The sequence below is a fragment of the Simochromis diagramma genome, unplaced genomic scaffold (assembly GCF_900408965.1).
Source record: "Simochromis diagramma unplaced genomic scaffold, fSimDia1.1 OVJJ01000583.1, whole genome shotgun sequence".
Taxonomy (NCBI): domain Eukaryota; kingdom Metazoa; phylum Chordata; class Actinopteri; order Cichliformes; family Cichlidae; genus Simochromis; species Simochromis diagramma.
In genome coordinates this window covers 2,502,348-2,527,153 of record NW_024387285.1, presented here as the reverse complement: position 1 = coordinate 2,527,153, position 24,806 = coordinate 2,502,348, and the positions used below count along the sequence as shown (strand labels likewise).

General features: G+C 41.3%; 4 protein-coding genes across 4 annotated transcripts in view; 1 reads left to right on the top strand and 3 right to left on the bottom strand.

The window, feature by feature from the left end:
• LOC120716109 (extracellular matrix organizing protein FRAS1-like) overlaps positions 1-14,359 on the bottom strand; it is a 104,630-nt gene extending 90,271 nt beyond the window's left edge. Inside the window, exons 1-2 of the mRNA XM_040003490.1 lie at positions 14,349-14,359; positions 3,740-4,026 (exon numbers count right to left, since the gene is read on the bottom strand). Coding sequence (XP_039859424.1) covers positions 3,740-3,806 — 67 coding nt within the window. The 5' untranslated portion in view covers positions 3,807-4,026; positions 14,349-14,359. The remainder of the gene's footprint in view (positions 1-3,739; positions 4,027-14,348) is intronic.
• On the bottom strand, positions 11,196-15,849 carry LOC120716110 (39S ribosomal protein L1, mitochondrial-like). Its single transcript, XM_040003491.1, has 3 exons — positions 15,789-15,849; positions 14,615-14,696; positions 11,196-11,347 (listed from the first exon to the last, which is right to left on the bottom strand). Exons 1-3 carry the CDS (start codon positions 15,828-15,830, stop codon positions 11,247-11,249), a joined length of 225 nt encoding a protein of 74 aa, XP_039859425.1. The 5' UTR covers positions 15,831-15,849; the 3' UTR covers positions 11,196-11,246.
• A 596-nt stretch (positions 15,850-16,445) lies between these two features.
• LOC120716108 (39S ribosomal protein L1, mitochondrial-like) lies at positions 16,446-20,400 on the bottom strand. Its single transcript, XM_040003487.1, has 5 exons — positions 20,335-20,400; positions 18,596-18,704; positions 18,126-18,393; positions 16,932-17,015; positions 16,446-16,573 (listed from the first exon to the last, which is right to left on the bottom strand). Exons 1-5 carry the CDS (start codon positions 20,363-20,365, stop codon positions 16,484-16,486), a joined length of 582 nt encoding a protein of 193 aa, XP_039859421.1. The 5' UTR covers positions 20,366-20,400; the 3' UTR covers positions 16,446-16,483.
• A 512-nt stretch (positions 20,401-20,912) lies between these two features.
• Positions 20,913-24,806, top strand: part of LOC120716161 (ankyrin repeat domain-containing protein 31-like) — a 49,020-nt gene continuing 45,126 nt past the window's right edge. Inside the window, exons 1-2 of the mRNA XM_040003573.1 lie at positions 20,913-20,981; positions 24,550-24,629. The gene's annotated coding sequence lies outside the window, so the exon portion shown is untranslated. The remainder of the gene's footprint in view (positions 20,982-24,549; positions 24,630-24,806) is intronic.

Here is a 24,806-nt window from a genome sequence, read left to right as displayed (position 1 = left end):
TCGTTGGTGCTTTACCTGTTTCATATTCCCATTAGATAATTTAAAATCATATCTTACCAGTTATAAAGAGAGCTTACTGGTCTGGTCCCCTACAACAGTTAAACTTTCTCATGTGGCCCCTTGGGAAAATTAATTGCCCACCCCTGGATCAGCTTATCTTCTATGAGGATATTTGGCAATGGTGGTAAGGAAGAACTCCCTTTTAACAGGAAGTGCTCCCCAGCTGAATGAGACTTAAGAAGGAGACATATTGAGGGATGAGGGCAAAGGGAAGACAGAAAAGATGAAAATATGGGAAAGAGCGGGCAAAAGTTGGTGACATGCAACAGTTGGATATAAACGCATCAGAGAGAAGTGCTCAGTGCATCATGGGAAGTCCCCCAACAGTCTGAGCCTACAGCAGCATAACTAAGGGGTGGTTCAATGTCACATCGTCGTTTTTATCTGAAACGAAAGCATGAAATTGAATCTTAAAAGCAGAGACGGTGTCTGTCTGCCGAATCCAAACTGGGAGCTCCATGAAATCGGAGCCTGACAGCTGAAGGCTCTGCCTCCCATTCTACTGCCACAGCACAGCAGTGGTGTCTCCCTCACGACTGAGGTGCATAAAACAAAACACTGTAACACCTTCTGTTAATTCTGGGTTTAATAGGGAGCCAATAAATAGAAGCTAATGTGAGAGAAATATGATCTTCATGTATGGTCCCTGAACTCTTACTGCAGCATTTTTGATCAGCTGAAGGCTTTTTTCACTGAGCTGTTAATAAAGAACTACAAAAGTCCATCCTAGAAATAACATATCCACGAAGCAGCATTTCAGCTTCTCTCTGACACAGGATGTTTCTCATTTCTGTAGATGGATTGTTGAAAGTGCAAGTTAAAGGATACATCCTGGACAAAAAATGACTCCAATCACTGTAGTGATGGAGGCTGAGGGAAAGCCATCTAGAAAGGAAAGTATTGATTTATGATACTTGCACATTTCAGCATGATAGTCTCATAAATAAGGGCAACCTTTATTAGCCTTTTTAAACTCAGTAACGCCAAGAAAAGATGCCGCATGACGGCTAAATGATGGTAAAAAATCTGTCTATAATCTGTGTTAATCACAGACCTTATTTCAGGAATTTAAGCAAAACTTTTTAAAACATTAACCTCCTAGCAATAAATAACATCTGGTTAGTCTCACTGCTGCACCTCAGAGTCAGGTTCAGCTTTTATAGGCCACATATCAGGTAATGAAACGAGGGCAGCTCCTAAACTTGGCCCACATCTGACCCACACAAGATACTTGCCAGTGTCATAACCGAGGTGTGAGAGCAACAGGAAGTCTGGATTAAGCACAAATGTGTCTGCTGAGACCAACAAAACCCCAAACATGTATTGTCTTCATCATCATCGGGTTCTAAAACCACTTGAAACAGCAACACTGCCTCTATCCTTGTTTGGACTTTCATCCCTCCCTCAAATTTGAGGGAGGAAAGAACTTTGTTCGGTGGAAGATAATGGAGGATTATGGAAATCTGAAATAGGAAATGTTGTTCAAATTTAGATTTCATTGTCCATTTTCACAAGATGATTCTTTGTGAACAGGATCTTAAGGTATTAAACGGTGTTTGCTGGCAGTGAAGCCTTAAATGTCTGATCAGCTCAGGACAATCACGGCCTAAATACGTGTAGACTTTGACAGTACAGGCTGAAAATAAGATTACTAACAAAAAACAAGAACTAGATTTGCACACGTTTTACCACAGCTTCATATTTTCCTTTGATATCACATGTTGACACAGTTCATCATCACCTCTGAAAGAAATGTGCTACAAAATGAAATGATCAGCGCATCTTTTCGCTACAATAACCCAGAAATGCTTTGTGTTGAAATATAATCATTTGTACTGTTGTTCTAATCATTTAACTCCTGTGATTAACCCAAACTTAAGCCTGCAAACAACCAAATCAATGTTTTATCAGATGAAAGTGCAGTCAAACTTCAAAGTGTTTCATTTACATAGACCCTGAGCTGGAATGCTTGCATATTCAACAATAACTGCCTGGATGAGTGCGACTCTAATCTGATTCGGTAGCAGATAATAATTCTGCAGATGCTCAGAGCCACACTCAAAGCTCTACAAAGGAATCTTAATTGAAAAGCACTAATCTCATCATGACTCCAAACATTTGTCCAGAAAACGCCGTTCTCAGCTCGGCTTTCAGTCCATCCTGCAGCACTCACTGTTGATCACATTTGAACATTTATAACCGTTTTGCTCTGCTCGCCGATGCCAGCATGCTCTCTTTTAAGCGCGGAAAGAAGCGAAGGGGTACCTTGCTTCATAAAAGTTTGAATCTGACTGAAGCAAGTCCTGCCAAGCAGAATGAACGCATGCCAAGAATAAGAGAGAGGATGCTAATGACTTTGGTAGGCATATGGTGCTGCTGCTGCTGCTGTTACATGCAGGCAGAGGAGGTTTTCACCTGCCAGAGACCAGGCTACAACATTAACCATGCCTCGGTCTGACAGGAGGAGTACAGAGAAACTATGAATGGGTCAGTTAAGCAGCAGCACTTGCACAGACCTGCTTTAGATTCTGCTCTTGACAGTCCTGTGCATTATAACTCCTCTAATGGGAATATCGTAGCCGTGCATGGGCAGCTATTTTAGATCTGATGCAGAGTTATGAATATTTATACAACACAGAGGCCGTGAGAAAGACTGGGTTTAAAAAGAAAAGGTGTTTAGATATGAATATGAAAAACTACAACAAGTTCATGTGTTGCTTTTTAATTCAGATTCATTTGCAGTCTGTTGAATGTGACTCTGGGTACCTGCAGAACTATTATCCAAACAGAAGATTGTTTTGCTTAACTATGCCCGCCTAAAATCGGGAGTTTAAGGGTGTATTTAAGTCTGGTCCTTTCTTTGAGTTTCACTTTCTCAAATTGACTTTGAAGTTTGGGTTAAGACAGATTTTTTAATTACTGTTAAGGTTATATGAGGTTACTGTATGTCTGTGTTTCAGTTAAGAGTATTTGTTTCTCTACAATTAAAGTCTGAAATTCTGTTAAATAACTTCTGCAGCTCAGTTAAAACTGATTTTCTTTTTGTCTTTTCAGTTTTAACTCGCCTAACAAATGCTTTTAGTTACTGAAACATAATCAAAGAGCACGTTTTAGTGAATATTCGAGCCGCTCTCCCTGAATCAGACATTTCCAGGTCCACTCGGAGAGCATTACTGACTGCACAGCTCAACCCTGGTGGAGTGTGCTCATTCAGAAATCCTATCAAACGAGTGTTTGTGTCATATGAAAGAGCTCATTTGAAATTCACCAGCTGACTTTTCTCTTCTGGGAAAATCTGTCAACCCTGAAGTTGGGATGGGAACTCTTATCCTTGGGTAGCAACACCCTGCTCTGGCTCACGGTCCTCCACCTGCGATTGTGGGTCCTGAGCAATTATAGCCTAAATTGCATTCATTTTAAGCTGAAAGTGTTCCTAATGGAAAAGGTGATCGATCGCTCTGCCCGCAACTTTCACACCTCCACAAGATTTCTCTGCGCGTACTGGAACAATTCTTCACTCGGTGCTGGACAAAGTAGCTGAGGTTGAACTAAATCCGATTTAGAGTCGGTGGATCTCATACGAGCGTGCATGGTGGTCCCTAATAACCCCTGACCTGGCTACGTAACAAGCAGGACAGGAGGACAAGTGGCTTGGTGAAAAGAGACTAGAAATACCAACCGTGAATCCCACGGGGGACGGTGAGGATCCCAGCCAGAGCGCCAACAAATATCCACCATCCACACATGATCGTACAAAAAAGAGGATTTAATCCAAATCCAGTCAGAAGGGAAAAAAAAACGGGATGTGTGTGTGTGTTTGTGTTCAAGTGTATCTATCTTAAATGAAAGCGGGTCTCTCTGTGCATTATTGGTGCTTTGAACACAAACAGAAAAGATCCGGGAGTCTTCAGAAGGAGCGGGGAGACGGAGCGCACCGGGTCCGACTCCTGAGCGCTGCGCGCCGGACTGGAATGCGGCGCAATGCCGAAACCTGGAGAAGTGGGTTATCCACCTCCTTCCTGTTCGCGTGCTCAGAGCTACCGGCTGGACACAAAACTCTGTTAAGAAAAAAGAGTCACCGACAGCAAGTTGTTCCCTCTTCAGCTGCAGCAGCAGAAGCCGGGACGCTTTTAAAAGCCGAGGCGCATGACGACGACTGGCGGCCGGAGTTTGAGCGCTCCTGCAGCGAGCCTCGCGCGTGTTTGAAGTCACTTCTTGCGGTGGACCGGTCTACTTGTCCTCCCGGAGCCCACCCCACTCCCTCTCCTCCTTCTTTTCCTTCTTGTTCGTCCTCTCCCCCTCTGTCAAAGAGGACGTCCCACCTCTCCACCCCCGCTTCCACCACCCACCTCGCAGATATAATCTCACATGGTGGGGACTCTGCTCCCTGGGGATTAAAACATGAGGGAGAGAATTAGTTTTCTGGAGGGGAATTTGGTGATCTAGGATCAGCTGAGGGATTCATCCTTTTAATCCCATTTTCAGCTGGAAATCTGACGTTTACAGAGAATAAAAATAAATACATTAAAGAAAAGTGGAGCTGTAGGCTGTCTGAACTCACTTTTACACCTCTGGGGTCATTATAATTCCCCGGCGCCAATACTCTTTTACGGGAACTCGTGTTTGGAGTGATCTTAAAATAGTTTCTGTTTTGATGCCCTAAGTTTTCTCAGTCTCGAATAATCTTCCATGAATAGCCTCATTATGCTCTTATCCTATTATGTGCGTTAAATCTAAAAAACTTGCGGGTTTATAGATGCTGAACTCTGTGTTACCTTTAAATGACTTGAGATTATTGAAATTAAAAGGCAGTGATTTTTAAACCAGGGGTCAGGATCCTCCAAGGGAATTTCTTGACTCTCAAGATAATTACCAGTAAGGAAATATTGAATTCTCAGCGTTATTCCTTTAATCTAATTCCTGACAGCAATATTTGTAGTCCACGTTTGTCATTGTTAGGTCCGCGTTACATTGGCCAAATGTCAGGTGTGTTATAGCATTTGGTCCACATGAAAAAACCTTCCTATAACCGATGTGGTCCACATCTGGCAACGCCAAAAGTGCCATAAGTAGCCCAAACGAGGCCCAGATTAGGGTCTGATGTGTCTGTGTGCTGTAATTCTAAACAGCTTGACTTCAGATATCATTAAATGATTTAATTGTAAAAATAATATGAGAGCTGAGAGACACTGTCAGCTTGAAATCCAGCACCCTGAGACTGTACACTAAGTGGAAGGGAGAAGGCTGAGGACTGGTGAGTGTTATAACCAGTATCCAGGATGAAACAATAAAGATCCATGAATACATCATGAAGATGGCCACGGCTGATAGCGTGCTTAGGACTACCTCAGCCAGCAGAAACCTGAGACAGAAGAGAACCAAGGAGAGGAACCATCATTAAAGAACAGGCCTGTGCACGGTATGTACCAGAGGCAGATAGAAGGAGTGGTTGATATCGAGAAATCCAACCAGTGGCTGGACAAAGCTGGACTGAAAGACAGCACAGAGGCACTAATCATGGCAGCACAGGAACAAGCTCTGAGCACAAAAATCCATGGAGGCTGGGGTCTACCACATCAGGCAAGATGCCCCTGAGACAATCCAGCACATTACAGCAGGGTGCAAGATACTAGCAGGGAGCGCATACATGGAACGCCATAACCAAGTGTACAGGAACATCTGTGCTGAGTGTGGCCTGAAAGTCCCAAGGTCAAAATGGAGACGCCCCCAAGGGTGGTGGAGAATGACCGAGCTAAGATCCTGTGGGACAGTTTGACCGACGGACAAACTGTTGATGGCTAACCAACCGGACATAGTGGTGTTAGACAAAGAGGAAGACAGCCATAGTGATAGATGTAGCGATACCAAATGACAGAAACATTAGGAAGAAGGAACACGAGAAGCTGAAGAAGTACCAAGGGCTCAGAGAAGAGCTCGAGAAGATGTGAGGTGAAGATAACAGTGGTCCCCGTGGTAATCGGAGCACTAGGTGCGGTACTCCCAAACTAGGCAAGTGGTTCCAGCAGATCCCGGGAACAACATCTAAGATCTCTGTCCAAAGAGCGCAGTCCTAGGAACAGCTAAGATACCGCGCAGGATCCTCAAGCTCCCAGGCCTCCCAGGATCCGAGCTTGCCCTGCAGGGCAAGTGTTTGCAAATCATTACTAATTGAGCAATTTCATGTAAGTGTCATTAATTTGTGTAATTAAAATAAAAATAAAAAACTCAATTATAATTATATATGGTTTTGTGTGGTATTTATTTGTGAAGTGAACTACCAACTTGTCTCCTGTCTAGGGTGTACAGGTACCTTAGCACAGCTCCACCCGTAAATGATGGGTTATAAGACTTTAATAATAAAGGTTTTATTACTGAGCATAATTCCAGGGTGTCAGTTACTGACATTTAGTCAAAGCCTCTGCTGTCTCACATTCAAGCAGAAGGTTTCCTTTAGTGTTGCTCAGTATGTGTGACCACAATACTGAGACCAGCGTCTCTCCTACTTTGTCATAAATTAACCCAAACCTGACCGAGTAGTTTTGGTCACAACTTTGCGTCCAGGTTCACAGTCTTGTGATTTGGCCACACCACATCACACCACCTATGTCAGTAACAACTTTATAATGGACACTGTTTAAAACATTACACATTATTTACAACTTTCCAAGAACCATCCAAATAATGTTTTACAAATTAGTAAATATTGCTTTCAGTTTCATGCTGTAATAAAAATAACTGATAATTAAAGTTAAGCAACTGTATTTTTACCTTATGGACATGATTTTCTGAGACTTGTAAACACATATTGTTAACAGCAACATAAAAACGTGTCCTTAATCAGAAAAGAATAATTCAACTGATGTTAACAAGGGAGGAGACCACAGACACTGAGGTATTTCTCATCTTGTTTTCAAAACCTCAAAATCCATTATTCAATTTTTGAGGTTCCATGGGGCTTTTATATATTTACGATTTTGCTAAAATCCTGGCAGAAGTTTAAGAGATTCCCTTTAACACTATCCGTTTTACATAGAAACTGAATATTTTGGGAAAACTGATCAACTATCGACTTGCTAATTAACTTTTTTTAGTGACTTTATTAGTCAGGAACATATTATTACTACTAACAATCTCCTTTAATTATTTAAATATTGTCTCATGTGAACCTTTTATTGTCTTTTTTTTGTTTTTCCTCTAATTTAAAATTTAAACATTTAAATTTAACATAATTTCAAACAACAAATCCTGTTTACCTCGACCCTGGTGGTATGGAGGACAAAACAAGCCAAAATAATAATAAAAAAAAAAACAGAGAAAGAAATTTTTAGATTTTAAAAAAACAAAATAATTTAAAAAAAAAGATTTAAAATGTCTTGATGCATGCTTAATAATCCAGGGAAGAAAATCCCAGAAAGTTGTTTCTCTTCATCTGGACGTTTCATTTTCGGTGGGCGACTTCTTCGATCCAACGGACTGAACAAGTCACTTGAATGAGTGATGAAGGTCAGTTTTATTTTCTTCAGTGATTTTGTTCATATTATTTATTTCTTTATTTTCTAGTTTTATTCATTTATTTGGGCAGTCTTGGTCTTCCATACAGTAATATGTACTTACTTTGTTGTTGTTTTTTTCAGGTAACGGGATAATCTCCTCTACCTTTGTATCTAAAGTCCTGTCACTATCTTACAGGAAGTTGGCAAACTTTTTTTTTCAGTGACCATTTACTTAGTGCTTCATTCCCCCCCCCAGTTTGCTTTTATTTCATCCACAGCTTGCTGATCTACCTGGGAGCTGCTTTCCCCCTCTTTTTTCTGTACAATAACTAACTATTGTATGTCTACAGCTTGTTTTTCAGTGTAATGTTTAATCAGCAGGAGTGCAGCATTGAGATTCCTCAGGGTCACATGGCAGTAACCTGATCTCCACTCAGTCCTTTTGTCCTCTGCCAAAAACAGGGATCAGAATCGGTTTTGCCTTTGAACAAGCTTTCTTTTCTGCTGCTTTAATTCTGCTGCTGTCTGCACTCTTCAACTATTTATAACCAGCTCCCCGTCTGCAGTGACAAAGGAGAAGATTAAAAAAAATATAAATATATATAGCAGGTTAAATTCTGGCCTCCAACACAACCAAAAATATCTATATCATTTTGACATGTCATGAGGGCTCTGGTGAGATTATACCTGACCTCATATTAAAGTCAGGCTTGGAATGGAGGTCTTATAAATCTCTGGTTATAACTATAGAGACATCATCGCTGGCCATAACCACACAGCAGACTCTTCATGATGTGTGTGACTAAAGGCTATGTTGACAGAAATTGTATCTTAAATATGTTTCTGAAATCCCATTGGTGTGGGGATGGGTAGATAAGGTGAAAGGCAGGACAGGACACGACCTTAGCGGTCATGATGCCAAACTAGTGCCTTACAGTGAATGGATGTACTCGCTTGGTAGATTAGAGCGGGGGTGTAGCTCAGGGGTAGAGCATTTGACTGCAGATCAAGAAGTCTCTGGTTCAAATCCAGATGCCCCCTGCTTTATGAGTAACCTAAACACCTTTCTTCACACTTCAGCTGATACAGTCTCATCATGAACTTTCTAGAAGTTTAAAGGAAGTCAAAGATGTCAGTCTCTCAGGTCCCCGAGTTTACATTCAGTCTTCCAACTCCCCTTTTTGATAAATCTTATATTTATAGCTGAAGCTGGACACAGAGACTAAACCTAAACCACTCTGTAGTTATGCAGATTTAGGCTCAAGCTCCTGGAGAAATTCATTTCTTTCCATGCACCCATTCATTTACATTACACCGTGCTTCTAATTAACTCCTGTCTTCTCTACTGCAGTTTGTTTTATCTTCTTTGTTTATGGTCCTGTCTTCTCTTTCCACTCATGTACAACTGTTTACACCCTCCCCAGCGGCTGCACTTCCCCGTGTCTGGAGGTCACTTTAACTAGAATTTTCTCTCTAATAAAGTGGAGTCTTTAAAATGCGAAATAAAGTGCCTTGAGACAAATGTTGTTGCAAACTGGCAGCATATTTTAAATAAAGCAAATTGAACATACGGGAGATTTTGGACTGGACTGTTAGACTAAACTCTCCACCACTAGATAAAAGAACATCTTCTCTCCATTAAATTTCCAGAGACAAGATGGACTGAAGCTGTTCTGAAGCTCAGTATGATCTCTCACCAAAAAATAGTTAACCGGAAATAAGCCGCAAATCCTCCAACGGCTCACTGGAGGAGTTAACAAGCTAATGCTGCTGGTATTTCTGCAGAATAGAAAGAGCAAGAGCAGTTGCAGTTTTCTTCAGTCTTTGAGACATTTTAGTTTAGTTTGTTGATGTGAAATCACTTCCCAGCCTCTCTGTCCCCAAGAAGAACTCTTTCATCTCGGCGAGAGAAACAAAGGAAGTAAACATCTTTACAACAACAGCCAGATCAGTATGAAAAACCACAGTTTACAGACAGACAGACACACCTGTGAGAGTCAAGCTGGCACCACAGCAGCATTACTGCATGTCAACAAGAAGCTCGTTAAAGGCGGTTTCATGACTTTTACTGTTTCCAGTTTTTCATTGCTTCTTTCTATAGTCTGTTTCTTTTGCTCTCCACCACCAAATCCTATTAAATTAGTTGCAGCAGCAGCAGCAGCAGCCTGATTCCCCCACAGGGACCAATAAAAATTCAAACTAATCTCAGTCTCACTCTGAACGTCAACCTGCACAGCATCACAGGATTAATGTCTAATAGGCTGCGCTAATTCAACGCACAGCTTGAAAGGATGACTCTACTCTTGCTGTGGTTTGGGACATAAAAGACGTGGGATACTTTCCCAAAGACTTGCTAACATCTAAAGATGTTTTGAACCACAGAAATAATGTGCTGGGAGGGTTGAGAGTGCAAATCTTAGCTTCTAAATTGAGTTATTAAAACACTGTTTTCACTTTAACCTTCAACTCACAGGTTTAACTTCAGGGTTATTTATTCATTCACAAACTTGAATTAATAAAGATAATATTCAGTACAGAGAAACTACAGCTGGAGGAGCTTAAACTGATGGATGAAAATTTATGGAAAATTGACCCCAATTTGCAATGTTTTGGGAGTTAAGGCAAAAAAAAGGCTTCAGTTTTACCTGTGAATATATCTCAAGCATCCACAACATAATCTAATGCAAGATTATACATGATGTGCAAGTACATGTCTACTATTAAAATCTGTGAACATTTTTTACTTCACTACTTTTTATATATTAGTGGCCTCATGTAAGAAAATCTAATTTCTCCCTCAGTGTCAGTGCGGCTTTATCTCCTGGAATGAGCTTCAACAGGTTGGAGGAAGACTTCCGTTTAACCCTACAGGAGTCTGGAGTGCAAGCTATGTAAACACTGCCCCCTGCTGTTCAGCTGGTAGTATTACACGTGATTTTATACCAGTTTATACCAGGATGACCCGGGATGAAAATTTGTGGTTGTGGACATGGGGCCCCTCACTTTGCATAACAGCTTAATTATTTCCCCCAGTGACCCAGAACCTGATTCTTTTTTGGATACCAACTTCTTAAATGTGTTTATTTGTCATTCTCAGGTAACATAAGAAAAATGAAGCCATTTGTATGTATTATATATGTATTTGTTTGAGTGGGGATTAGCTCAAACCTTTAAACATGTCGACAGCATGAATTGACTCATGATTGAAGCCTAATGACTTTACAACAAAACCAAAATCAATTAGTTAAAATCATCAAATGCTTTATAGTTTATTGTATTTGAGGACATGTGGAGATTCGAGCATATAGAGATGTTTATACGTTTAAACGGATTTCAAAGCTTTTGTTAGCTGAAAAAATGATAATTAGCTTTCACTGACCATGTGGTCATACAACTATAAATAGAAAGAATAAAAAGATAAAATAAATAAATAATTCAGACAAAACCCCCTCAGACTGTTTCTGGACCTCCTGTCATTCTGTAAAACAATAAGAGTACAGCTGATTTATGGGTTTCAGTTTGCCATGTTGTGTTATCATTAATAAACGTCACATTCCTGTCTTGGTCACCTTTTACCTTTTGTCCCATTTTGCTCTCCTGGGATTTCCTTCTTCGAAAGAATAGATACCAAAACACACGAGCCACAGAACAAAAACTTTATTGACTACAACGCACATATACACAATCTGCACCTCACTCCTCCTTTTCTGGTGATTTCGGGAGAACATCTTCGCTCTTGAACCAAACAGCTTCACTGGTGTGACTGGCGATGATCGCTCGCTCAATGAAAGGTCCTGATACGGAAAGAGGAAAAGAAAGGAAGAAAAACGCTGTCGTCATAAAGAACGGCTCTTTTTAAGTGGAGCAGAAGCCAAACACAGACTGAAAACTGATATCTGCTTAATTGCAGGGCTGATGATCACCATCGACTGACAAATGATCCACCTCCCCTTCTGCTGCAAGTGTTAATGACAACAGATTTGAAATTAATGAAGTCAAACACATCATAAAAAAGGAAGATACGGGGTGGAGGTGGGTTGCAAAGTGGCTTGCAGGTATATAGCAGATGTAGGAAGTCTAAAGTTATGTTAAACAGCTTCTTTCCATCTCGTCCTCTTTTCTCTGTCTTTGGCTTACAAACTCCCTGCAGTCTTATTTCTCTCACGTATTTACTTTTAACATACTTATGAATAGTTATTTCAGCACTGCGTTCCCCGTCGTCTCCCGTCCTCTGCATTTATATTATTTTTTATTAGCATATTACGTCTTTGGTCGTGAATAACTCCCATCAGCCCCTTGGGGGGAGCTGGTCTCTTCTTCATACCCACACGCTGTATTTCCGCACTTCTCTCTCTGTTTTTAAGCACTTATCTGTGAAGTTTACTCTTGTTTTTGCCCACGCTGCTGCCATTAGCCTCTGTCTAAATGACTCTTAAAAACAGTAATGGAAATAAAGAAGCCAATCTAACAGTAAGTATTCCTGATATTCGCATTTTCTGATGCTTCACTACTGGTTGCCGAGGTAATTAAATTCTGCCGCGGGGTCCTTGTGTGATTCTTGTCAGGGATTTGTAACGTTTGCTGGCACAAGCTCAAAGACGCGTCTCTGCTGACGAGAGTTCAGCAGAGCCCAGGTGGCCCGGCTCGACGCCTTCATCGGCAAATGAAGCAGAGCCGTAACGACGCACCGAGTGAGACATTTCACTCAACCGACGTTGCGTCGAGGATGCCGCGCGTAGCCGAGCGGGTTCAGCAGAGCATTAACGCTTCAAGGGTGAGCGGTGAAGACTCCCACAGGGATCGTCGTCAGGCTGAAACTGCACACACTCAGGTTTACTGCGAGCACTATAAACAGAAGCATCTGCTGCGCGTGCAATCACACGGCTGCTGCCAGGAAACGGCGTGATGACCTCTGCCAGGAAAAGTCCCGTTTCTCTTCTTTTTGAGGTTTTGAAGGGTCAAAAACAAACAAACAAACAAACAAACAAACAAACAAACAAACAGGCAACCGCTGGTGTCAGCCTCCTACTAGATGCACATATGGTGTCAATTTCAAAATTCTATGCCATGTTATTATCAATTTATGACAAGCTTCTCAGAGAACTTGACCCCTGACCTTTGACCTTGAGGTCACTGAGATTCGGACTCGTCCTGCTAAAAGCAGATGCACGTACGGGATCAACGAAGCTCCAACGTCGTTGTTCTTATGTTATCACATTCACAAACTCAGGCGTCCATGTGGGGTGACGACATTACCCCATCAGCCTGAGGGATGAAAGTCAGCTTGATTTCCATGGTAACGAGCAACACAACCCTGCAGAGCTGCTAGTCTGGCTGTAAACCTCTGGAGGCCGTTCCTTTTTAATATGTTGCATTCACGGGGCTCATTCTGCTCGTTTTTCCCGCATACGTTAAAACATGAAGCGATTTTATTTTTTTGTAAAATGAAACGATTGCAGGTATGATTGAAAACTGACATGCAGGACCAAAGCAAACTTTCAAGACATTAACTCCATTCTATAATTTTATGAGAAGTATGAGGAAAAACAATAAACGATAAGAAAACCATTATTCTTTATTCTGCTGAAGAGACAAAGGTTTAGTGGTACTACGGTCTACACGAGAGAGATCGGAGTTCTCTATATGCACGGCTCCAGTTTAGATGGCGTCAGTGGTTTAAAGAGTCCTTTGTGAAAGCTCTGCAGTTTACTTCAGCAGGGAAAATGTTAATAATGTGGTATTTAGCAAGCTCAAAATTAGTTTTTAGATCGTTTAGGCCTTTCTCTCTAATGAGAATCCATTAGCTGATGATTACACTGCATCCTGTAAATCGAACAAAGTGGAGGAAAATGCAGAGAAATTACTGAACGAACTACAGCTTGATGGAAAAGCTGCCGACTCCTCTGCTTCCCTTCTTGATTCATAAGAAGAGAACCTGGACAAACGGCCATAATTTTAAACTCAGGGGTCATAGTTTTTGTTTAGGTTTAACATTACACCTCAACGTCACGTCATACACTTTTTACGCAGCAGTGTTATGGTATGAAAATAAGTGGAACTCTCTTGAGGGAGTGATTGACACTCACAGGAAGAAGGCTCTGGGTTCAAAACTCTGGGTTTGCACTGTGATGGCTGATGAGCTGTGCAGGAAGTCACCTGTGACAGCTTAGACCCACCCACTGACCCCAAGAGAGATAAGCCCTTAAGAAAATGCATGGGTGGACGGACGGATACATTTCCAGAGTTTTCAGCCTTCATATCTTTGCACGTACAGGACATACCCAAATCAATTTTCAGGGCTGGAAGAAAATCACACAGCGTCACAATCTGATACCAAAATATCATTTTTGCTCAGCATGTTTTTCCCCCCTATTTTCAGCATCAATACCATGGGATATATCATAGTTTCAAAGCAAACTGCACAAGTTTAATGTCTGTGCAGAGGAGCAGAAAACGTTGTGAAGCATAAATAAAGTTAATGTAAATGTGTTGAAACGCAGAGCAGAGAGGCCACAGGTTTGAGGGTCAGCCTGTTTTTTGTTGGGGGGTTTTTCCACTGTGCATGGCGAGTCACCTCTTGAGAACATCAGTTCATTTTCAGTTGAACAAATGATTAAAATGATTCTTTTCTGGATCCCCGTGAATGCTGTTTAAAAGTAGTTTCCTCCCAGCTGTACTCCCTTAATGTGCTTTTCTTCTTTTTAATAGAGCACAGGAATGATTCCATTTTTCCAGGTAAACAAGTTTAAAACACTTGCCCTGAAAAGTGCAGCAGTAAGGCTGAAAACACATCACAGAGAACACGTGGCTGGTGTGCTGCTAAACCTTTCCCTTCTCTCTGCATGAGTGGTGCTGCAGAGCCCGAAACTGAACTCGGGAGGGAAAGTAACACCATGCAGCAGCAGAAAGCTGGTATGATTTAGAAGCTTTCTATCGAGCATTCGAGCAGACAAAAATAAATCAAAAGTCTGCTATTTTTTCCCTGCGAGCTATAAAAGCAGAGGTAGGGCTTGGGGAACTGTCGGAGGGTTTTTGCTGTTGGTTTTGGTGAACATACATACCCAAGCTGGCTGGTCGGTGTGAACAAACATCAACCAGGATTGTCTGCAGGTTGGCGAAGATGTGCTCACTGGGCATGTCGAGCTAAGCAGAGGAGAGAAAACAAAATGTCTGAAACGTCCGATTATATTTACCATTTCTGAAATCCTCTGTATGTTCATACTGGTGAAAAATCAATGTGCTGCATTTAAACAAAGAACTCCAGCATTTCAAGTTAATTTCACACATGTAGTGCACCCCTGAGCACTTCCTGGACTCACCCGACAGAAGTGCATGCAAGAGTTTAAATGTCTGCCAGAGCCCTAACCAGTGATGTCACACTGCAGCCTCCTGCTACACCTATCCAGGCAGATCTCCAACCTTGACCCCACAGAGAACTGCAAAGCACATAGCCTGCATATAAAAGATGGACGTGGCAACTGTGACATCACCTGAGTTTGCATTTAGAAGCCTCAATGTTACTTTTTGGCCACCGCCATGTTGGATTTTTCCCCTCATTTAGAAGAGAAGGTGGACAAGCTTGGTTAGCAAGCTGCCAATCACGTGTCAGATCATTTCATTTAGACTTTCTGACTCACTTTTGAAGTTGGCGATTGTGACCATTGAAGAAACTTCTTTTCTTGTAGTTCTGAACCAGCTTCACTTTTCAGCCTCAGAGGCTGACGGTGTGAATGCAAAGCAGATCATTTCCTGCTGTGTCGCAACAAAGTTAAACTGTACCGACCCGACTGTCCTGCGTTTATGTGTGAAAATGTCCTGATATGCTGAGTGCTTATAAACGAGCGAATATGTGTTCTCTGCATTTTAAATTCATGCAGATGTGATAAAAATATATAGAACAGGAAAACACCAAGCCTGTAACCAGCTGATACTACTGTTTTATTTAAAAACGTACCCAGTAGAAGCAAACACACACATACACATAAAGCATTTCCTCCCTAAACACACTCCAACATTTCCCTCAACCTTCCTCAGGGCGCATCGATTTTATGTCTCCATCCTTGTGGGAATTTATGCTTTTTTAATCAGGACTTTTTTTTTCCTTTGCTTTGAGCTCTAAAACTTGCAAAACTTAAAACTGCCTCATCGCTGAAAACTTCCTCTGTTGGTTTTGCACACATTCACACAGCTCCTCCCATCAATGCACATTGCATGTACCGGTTTGTTATGACGTACCGTAGCTATCTGGGACCTAACATAGCAGTCGCTCTCCACCATGTACTCGTGACCCGTTTTAAATAAGCACCTCCAACATTTTGGGACGTTGATCGCACTGGGACACTGGAGCTGCGAATGTAAAGGAATAAAGTATGAAGCCACAGAGAGAAAAGAATAGTGATCATCATCATTATCTCGGTGAAAGCATTCAACACTCTTCGACATTCCATTTTGGCATGTTCGTCTTCATGGCTGTGAGGACAAGCAGGATTAAAACTACCGCTGCTCGAACTGATGCACAACAGCATTTGAATATGGAATTGAATAAAATAATTCAAACTGGAATTGCCACACCTATAATTTTGAAGTACGAACCTTAGAAATGTTGATACGACTTCCGTCTCAGCACTCAAGGCTGCATACATCAGCCTTCACTTTGTTGCATACAGGTAGGCATTAACCTTCCAGCTTAACTCGTCAGGACATTTAATTTTCCTGATGATTGGTCGACCTGATGGACTGCCTGCCTGCAAAAGATGTGTTTGCTGTCGATTCTCTAAAAAGTCAGTTTTAAAGATTTTATTAATAATTTTAAACAGTTTGCCTCACAAACAAGTAAACAGCACAGAAATTGGAGGAGAAACAGAAAAGTAATACTTTTTTTCAGTTTTCCCGGTAAACTCGATCTGACCTCACGGGATGTGCCGTTTAGCTCAGTTTAACCAACTCACCGGCTGTATGAGCTCCACTCCTCCAGCAAACACCGCTCCGTTCTCCCGAGCAACTGTGGCTTGATTAGCATCCTGCAGAGACACAACCAAAGACACCTGCGCCCATTTAAATCTGATTTGGGTGCGTCAACGTCTGGCAGACCCCAACGATGTCATTCATTATGGCCGTTAACACGCTCATCTAAGTTACAACCCACGGCCTGCGCAGCTTGACAGGAATATTAATCAAACCCTGCTCGTCGGGTTCTACGATAAAAAGCAGCCACGACCGAAGCACATTCATTACAGACAAACAGGGAGACAAATAAAAGGTGCTGCTGCTGCTGCACATCTGAATCATGCACCGACAAAATTAAAACAATTCATCAACAACAGACACACAAATGGCTACGAAATGAAGATTCAGTGAGGCTAAAATAAAAGTTTTTACCTCTGTAAAAACTAAAACTCTGTTCATCTCTGCCTTGAAGGCGTGCGGTAAGTGCACAGTGCTGACGAAGGGGTCGACTTTTTTCTGCAAGGAGGAAAAACAGAGTAATTTATTATGAGTAACAACACGGGTATGCTGCAGGAAAAGAGCAAAAGAATCTGGAAACAAATAAGGAAAAGCGAGGATGTCAATCACAGAGCAGGCCTACATAATCAAGCATTAAAGTTATTCAGCCACCACTTTAATTTTTCATTTCTCTAGAGAGTTCATAATTCATAATGCATGGGAACATTAGTTCTGCAGTGACAGACAGCTAAGAGTAAGACAGAGTTTGTCTCCCGTGGACCCTCTGGACAGCACAGCAGCAGCTCTGCAGCCCTGCGATGTGTAAGAAAGAACGAAAAGAAGCACTCGTGAGGCTTTTATTCCTCGGTGCCGCGCTGTTTTCAGCAGATTAACTGAAACTGCTCGTGCTGCAAAGATTGATGTCATGAATAACCCTCAGATTGGTGGAAGCGAGGCGTGACAGTGACAGCCAGAATGGGAAAGCACCAAATAAATCCAAATAAGTCTGCCAAGTGTGACTGCTAAAATTTGTCTTCGGCACACACACAAACACGCACAAACACACACACTGGCAGATGATCAACCCTCATCAGGATGTTCTTTTCTATTCTGAGGTTCCAGCTTGATGATAAAAGGAAAAGCAGCCCGTGGTTTCTGGGACACTAAAAGGGTTTGATGGAACCGACGTGTGAATAGCAACAAAGTCAGAAAAGCAGGGAGCAGTTTGAAGCCATGATGTGAATCACCTTGCTGTGCTCAGAAGACTGGGCTCCAGCAATGTTAACATACATGGTAAATGTCAAAGTAACATCCACAGAGGACCCAAGGATGGAACAGAGAAACAGCCCTCTTCGTCAATATGCTTGCACTGAAATTTCTTTGAAACTGAACCAATTCTGTTCTGGAGAATTTATAGGACAAGATGCAGCTGCTGTGTGTATTTTTGTGTTTATAGTAGTTATAATGTCTGCTGCCTTCTTGTCCAACATATTAATGAAAAACGCTTCTCTAATCACTTCCACCTGGCAGAGAACACAATTAAAAAAACCTCCCCTAGTACCACAGTTAGCCGTCCTTGTCTTTGTGCCATTCAGTCAACATGAGTTTCAGTGTTTTTGTCATTATTACCTTCTTCTCCAGCTTCATGTCCAGCTTCAGATCTATGTAAACCGGCTGATTGTGGGGAGTGAAGTCTAACGCCTGGAATTTCTTCAGCATGTCAATTGCCTCCGCTGGGTCATGCAGAGTCCGTGGGTAGTACCTCATAACATATACGTCATCCACAGGCGCCCATGCCGTCTTACCGAAAGGCTTATGTCTGTTTTTGTCATCGATGACCCTCTTCTCTTTCTTCACCTCCTTTTCTGCGTTGTCTTTTTTGTCTTTCTTTAGTGTCATGGCAATCAAAAGGGGAGATGTTAACCTGAGAAATGTCTGAGTCACCAGGTCAGCATCTAATTTCTCTCAATTTTATTGTTCGCACTAACCAGAAAACTGTTCAGAATGGGAAAAATGGGGTGAGTCAAGCAGAAAAAACCCCACCTTTAGAGCCAGTAAATCATTTCTGGGTGAAAAGCTTTAAAGGTCTGTAAACTCACTTGACAGCTGCAAAAGTTCTGACAGGTAGATTCCTTGGTGCAGTCTGTGAGACACCTGAGTAAGCTGGACCGCTGGCACTCAGTAGCTGCCTCTGACATCCTGCTAAAACTGTGAAGACAGGCGAGGAAAAAAGCTTCATAAGGAGTTTAAACAAACAGACACGTGCTGTTTTTTTTCCTGTGGGACACAACATCAAACTGCACACCATAATTAAGAGAAACGCTCTGTGATTTTATAAAACATTTTTAATGAACTTTGCATAAACTAAATGCATCAAAGTATCTTTTTATTTCCAGCAGACAAGCTGATGATGAGCATCGGTGTTTAACGCTACTTAATTTAAGTATACCACTGTCTTTTGCATGACAAGCACTTCTCCCTGATGTGCATCTGCATCAGTGAGTTCATCAATTTAAAAAAAATCATGGTTTACAGTCTCAGTCTTGTAAAAACTCTTCCACAAAGAATGAAACCCACACTGATGGTGTAAGTTTTAGCAGTACCCTTCATAAACTGTTTAAGTGAAATGTTCTAAATGTTTCTTTGAATGTTTTATTGATGCTGTGCTGCCAGGATGGAAGACATGTTTTATCATTAATATCAGCTTCATAAATAAAATGTGGAAGAATTTTGGGAGGACATTATTGAAAGTATTTTATAATAACAAGAAGAGGTCAACTAAACATATATTTTTATGCTATTGCTAGTTTTCTGTATTGATGCTCTGCTCTCTTTTGTTTTTTAATTATTTTGGCAGCGACATGCTAAAGCTTTTTAGGATGGGTTAGCGAAATGGCAAAAGCTGTTGTGAAGTTATTAATCATTCTATTTTTTTAATGCCAGCCCTACTGTAAATGTCTTGTAATGCTGGCATCAATTCATCGGGAGAAGAACACTTTATTGAAAACCTGAAATATTAATGGCTTCCTTGCAAGTTTTACCTGCAAAGTATTAAGTGTTTATCTATTTGGAAATTCTTCTCAGTACAGTAAATGTGAAAATAAAAAGAAATTATACCTTCCAATACTAACCGATGGGAGTTTCTTAATGAAGTGGTGTAAGCTTTGGCTATGGCTCATGTATTTTCAAAACATATTCATTTTGGATGATTTTTACATTACACTGGTTGCACTGCATTGGTTTTACTGGTCGGTCAGACCACTTACGATCAAATTAGGATAACTGACACAATGAAACGACTGTTGGGCGATATCATATTTAAAATCCAACATTTTAATTTACATCAAGAAAATCGTTGGTTTCAAGTAAATTATCACAAAAATTCGTTAATAATTTATATGATTTTTAATCCGGCATATGGCGACCCAAATTAACTCTTAAAATACGACTGCAATGACAGCTTCTGACCTGGTTGTTACCGCACATCACGGCTGAAAGGAAACATAACATGAAAATCTAATTAATTTAAGAAGTATCTGGTCAATCAGAGCAATGCCGATTTAAAGTGTATCAAAAATTAAAATAAAATCAAATATTGTTGATTCGTGAGAAAATTAAGTGACGACAAACAAGCTGATAATATGTTAAACAGTCAAACAGCAGGTTGGCCATTGGTTAGCTAACAGTGAAGCCAAAAGGCTACACAAAGAGATCTCTGAATCGAGCCCAGAGACAAAAGCGAGAAAACCGGAAAGGACAAACGCAGCCTATAAAAACATGCCTTTATTTTTTTTAATGTCATCTAAAAAGAATCCAATTTCACAACAAAACAACTGACCTTTCCACACAGTACGCGTGCGGGTTGCCATGTCTGGGAATTGCGCTTGGCCGTGTGAAAACAGAGGTAGGCAATAAATGGTTCCGCCTCGGAAACGATCAAATGTTAGTTGAAAAAACGGAAATGTTTTAGTTCTGGTGCATATTCTGAAACCAAAAAATACATAAATAAAAATATAAACTACCTGACAACAGTCTGAGGGTGGTACATTTTCATTCGGCATATATTTATTTAATTAATATTTACTTATTATGATAAAAAACTAAACGAATGTAGAGACAGCTGTACTCTACTCGCTGCTATAGGAAGAAAATCGAGCATTATAAAAGTTTTGAACTAAAACCTGGACGCCGAATTTTTAGGTTTCAAACCATCCTAGCTATGTATAAATTATCTAAGACATGGTTTATCTTATTATCTCTATGCGAACATATTTTGGAGAAACGATACATGATAAATATTATATGACTTAATATTAAGGTCTCTGAAAAAAAACCCAATAAGACTCCTGGGTGGATTACGAGAATTTTTTAATTTTTTTATTTTTAAATTCATACATATTGCGCAGGCGCGTAGTTTCCCGCCACTGTCCTACCAGATATGCTACACCATACCAGGACGAAGATAATTTTTCCCACTATTTACAGGTAATTAAGCGTTTGTTACTAACATTAATATTATCTATTAATAGAAAATCATGAGTGGAGCCTGAGTTATTTCTCACTGAGCTTTAGCAGTAGCCTACCGTAAAAAAGGGAGTGTATGTTGCATGTTATCTAATTGTATTAGAACAACTTCTTTACTAGTTAGCTCCTGCCAAAACAGTTGTGACTATTAGAAATATTGGCTCCAAATATTTTCTCTTTGTGTGTTTCTTTATATGGAAAAATGGCTTTGGATTTACCTGTGGAAGCTAGCATATATATAATTTCTTTCTGTAACACTGAATTAAATTGACATTACGGTCACTACACTACACACTACACTACGGTCAAGGACGGCTACAAGGCACAATCCCGCCCCCCGTTTGGCAAATCTGATCACGCCGCCATTTTCCTCATGCCAAAATACAAACAAAGGCTGAAACAGGAAGTTCCGGTTCAGAGGAAGGTCGCGCGCTGGACGGACCAATCGGTGGCCGCGTTACAGGACGCACTCGATGACGCAGACTGGGGCATGTTCAGGAACAGCTCCGACGATGACGTCAACGTGTTTACGGAAGCGGTTGTGGGATTCATCGGGAAACTAGCGGATGATACCGTGGAGACAAAGACTATCACAACGTTTCCCAACCAGAAGCCGTGGGTGGATAAAACCATCCGCGACACTCTGAGATCCCGCACCGCTGCCTACAACACGGGACTCATGACGGGGGACATGGACCCGTACAAAGCCGCGTCATATAACGTGCGGAGGGCGGTGAAAGAGGCGAAGCAGCGCTACGGGAGGAAACTAGAGTCACAACTCCAACAGAGTGACTCTAGGAGCCTGTGGCGGGGACTAAGGACAATAACGGACTATAAAGCACCAACAACCGGTATGACGAACGCGGCCGTGACTCTGGCAGACGAGCTGAACACTTTCTATGCTCGCTTCGAGGCTGCAGCTAAGGTCTCCAACAATGCTAGTGTTAGCGGCGCTAACGGCTGCAGACAGGAAGATACTGCCAGCACCGGAAACGTGCTCGTCATCTCCGAGCATGAAGTAAGGAGAGCCTTCAAGAGAGTGAACACCAGGAAAGCAGCAGGACCAGACGGCATCCCAGGTCGTATCCTAAGAGACTGCGCATACCAGCTAGCTCCTGTGTTCACTGAGATATTCAACATCTCTCTATCTCAGTCGGTGATCCCCACATGCTTCAAAGAGTCCATCATTGTTCCTGTCCCGAAGAAACCCCACCCTGCTTCTCTCAATGACTATCGCCCTGTAGCCCTCACCTCAGTAGTGATGAAGTGCTTTGAACGCCTGGTCAGAGACTTCATCATTTCTTCACTACCAGACACACTGGACCCACTACAGTTCGCTTACCGTCCAAATCGTTCCACAGACGATGCCATCTCTCATCTCCTCCACACATCACTCACTCACTTGGACACTAGAAGGGGGAATTATGTTAAAATGCTCTTCATAGACTACAGCTCTGCATTTAACACCATAATTCCCTCCACCCTCACCACCAAGCTGGAGCATCTGGGACTCAGCTCATCTATGTGCCAGTGGATCTCCAACTTCCTAACTGGCAGACCACAGGCAGTAAGGATGGGCGGACATGTCTCAGCCTCCACCACTCTCAGCACTGGAGCCCCCCAGGGGTGTGTTCTGAGCCCCCTGCTGTACTCTTTGTACACATATGACTGTGTGGCCACTACCAGCTCCACCACCATCATCAAGTTTGCTGACGACACCGTCGTGGTGGGCCTGATCTCTGATAACAACGAGACGGCCTACCTGAAGGAGATTAGGAATCTGGAGAACTGGTGCCAGAGGAACAACCTCCTTCTAAACGTCAGTAAGACAAAGGAGCTGATAGTGGACTTCAGCACAAAGCAGGAGAGGAACTACCAGACCCCTGTCATCAACGAGTGCCCAGTGGAGAGAGTGGACAGCTTCAAATACCTCGGAGTTCACATCACGCAGGACCTGTCATGGTCCTGTCACATCAACACCGTGGTGAAAAAGGCCCGACAGCGTCTCTACCACCTCAGACGCTTGAGAGACTTCCAACTGCCCTCCAAGGTGCTCAGGAACTTTTACTCGTGCACCATAGAGAGCATCCTGGCAGGAAACATCTTAACCTGGTTCGGGAACAGCACCATGCAGGACAGACGAGCTCTACAGAGGGTTGTGCGGTCAGCTGAGCGCACCATCCGCTCCGAGCTCCCTGACCTGCACTCAATCTACAGCAGGCGGTGCTGGACCAAGGCCAGGAAGATCGTGAAGGACCTCAGCCATCCCAACAACGGACTGTTCTCTCTGCTGAGGTCAGGAAAGCGATTCCGCTCCCTGAAGGCCAACACAGAGAGACTGAGGAGGAGCTTCTTCCCGCAGGCGATACGGTCTCTCAATCACACCACCACACAGTACTGACCCACACATACAGTTCTTACACATACACACTGGACTTTCTGGACTTTGTTTTTGCACAACACTGGTCACTATATTCTTCATTTCCGGTTAATACTTGTACAGCTGCTGTTATTGTGTATATATTATTTATATTTAGATTTCTTCATACATTCTTATATAGTTCTATATTGTGTATTTTGTTGTACAGTTATTTTATTTTCAACTTTAATTTATATATTTTATCTTATTCTTCCCAGTTAAATTTACCCTTCATTCTAATTTGTGTTGTACAGTTATTTCATTTTTAACCTTAATTTATATTTTGTTCCTTCCTAGTTAAATTTACCCTTTTTAATTTTTCATATTTATTTCCTATCTTATTCATAGCCTTTCCTTTTTTTTTGTTTTCTTTAGGTCACGAGCAGTTGTCCAAGCATTTCACTACATATCGTACTGTGTATGACTGTGTACGTGACAAATAAAATTTGAATTTGAATTTGACATCTCAGATTTGATTGATGATTCTATCATATTCTATATATATATATATATATATATATATATATATGTATATATATATATATATATATATCATATTCTATCATATGTCCTATGACCGCTGAAGTTAAAAACTGGTTTAGATAACCCATTTAGCTGCTCTGATGTATTTCAACATGGGTGTCAAGTTATAATATTGCTTATAGAAGGACTTGGATATTAGATATTAGATAAATTCAATAAAGTACAGTCATATCACCCTAATTGTAGGTAAATAGGAGACAGGGTACTTTATTGTCTATTATATCTAGAAGTAGCTTTTGTATTAATCTTACTTTGAATCAGGTCCTTCTAATTTTAATCAGCCCATGACATTATTTGACATAAATATGTGTAATTTCCTGTTATTTGTGACCACTTAATAATTAACGTACTTCAGTAAATATGTCCTAATGAGCAAAACTGTCAGTCGTTTATTAAGCAACACAGCTGGTTTTCCTTCAGACCCAACTAAGATTTCTTCGGGATTGCCATACACTTTTCTGTCCAGGAAAAACTTTGCTTACTAAAGAACATGCACTAAAATATCTAATATCGGGAAAGTATTTTTGTTGAGATCTGGCAAAAGATATTTTGAGATGATTGTTTCAGTCTCTCCACAGAGCCCATCAACAGCAGGAAGTTTTGTTCATCAAAACAAATGTGGTGGTGACAGCATGCACTCAGTCAGTGTAAGTTTCTACAGTATAAGAAGTGTCTACCACTAAAAATAATGTTATTTAGATCTTGTCCACTAACTTTGTGTTTTTGAAGCATGAAAGGGTGCAGTTCATTCACAAATGCTGTGGTAATACACAATGAATAAAGTTCTTTTTAACGATTTCTTAGTAATGGATGGAAAAATGGAT

Coding starts and splice junctions, on each gene's coding strand:
- LOC120716110 (XM_040003491.1), bottom strand. CDS start 15,830: ATGGTGGAGAGCGACTGCTATGTTAGGTCCCAGATAGCTACG. Junction 14,697..15,788: donor TTAGGTCCCAGATAGCTACG/GTACGTCATAAC, acceptor TCCTCTGCTTAG/CTCGACATGCCCAGTGAGCA. Junction 11,348..14,614: donor ACACCGACCAGCCAGCTTGG/GTATGTATGTTC, acceptor TTTCCGTATCAG/GACCTTTCATTGAGCGAGCG.
- LOC120716108 (XM_040003487.1), bottom strand. CDS start 20,365: ATGGCAACCCGCACGCGTACTGTGTGGAAAG. Junction 18,705..20,334: donor CACGCGTACTGTGTGGAAAG/GTCAGTTGTTTT, acceptor CTGTCTTCACAG/TTTTAGCAGGATGTCAGAGG. Junction 17,016..18,125: donor ACATGAAGCTGGAGAAGAAG/GTAATAATGACA, acceptor TCCTCCTTGCAG/AAAAAAGTCGACCCCTTCGT.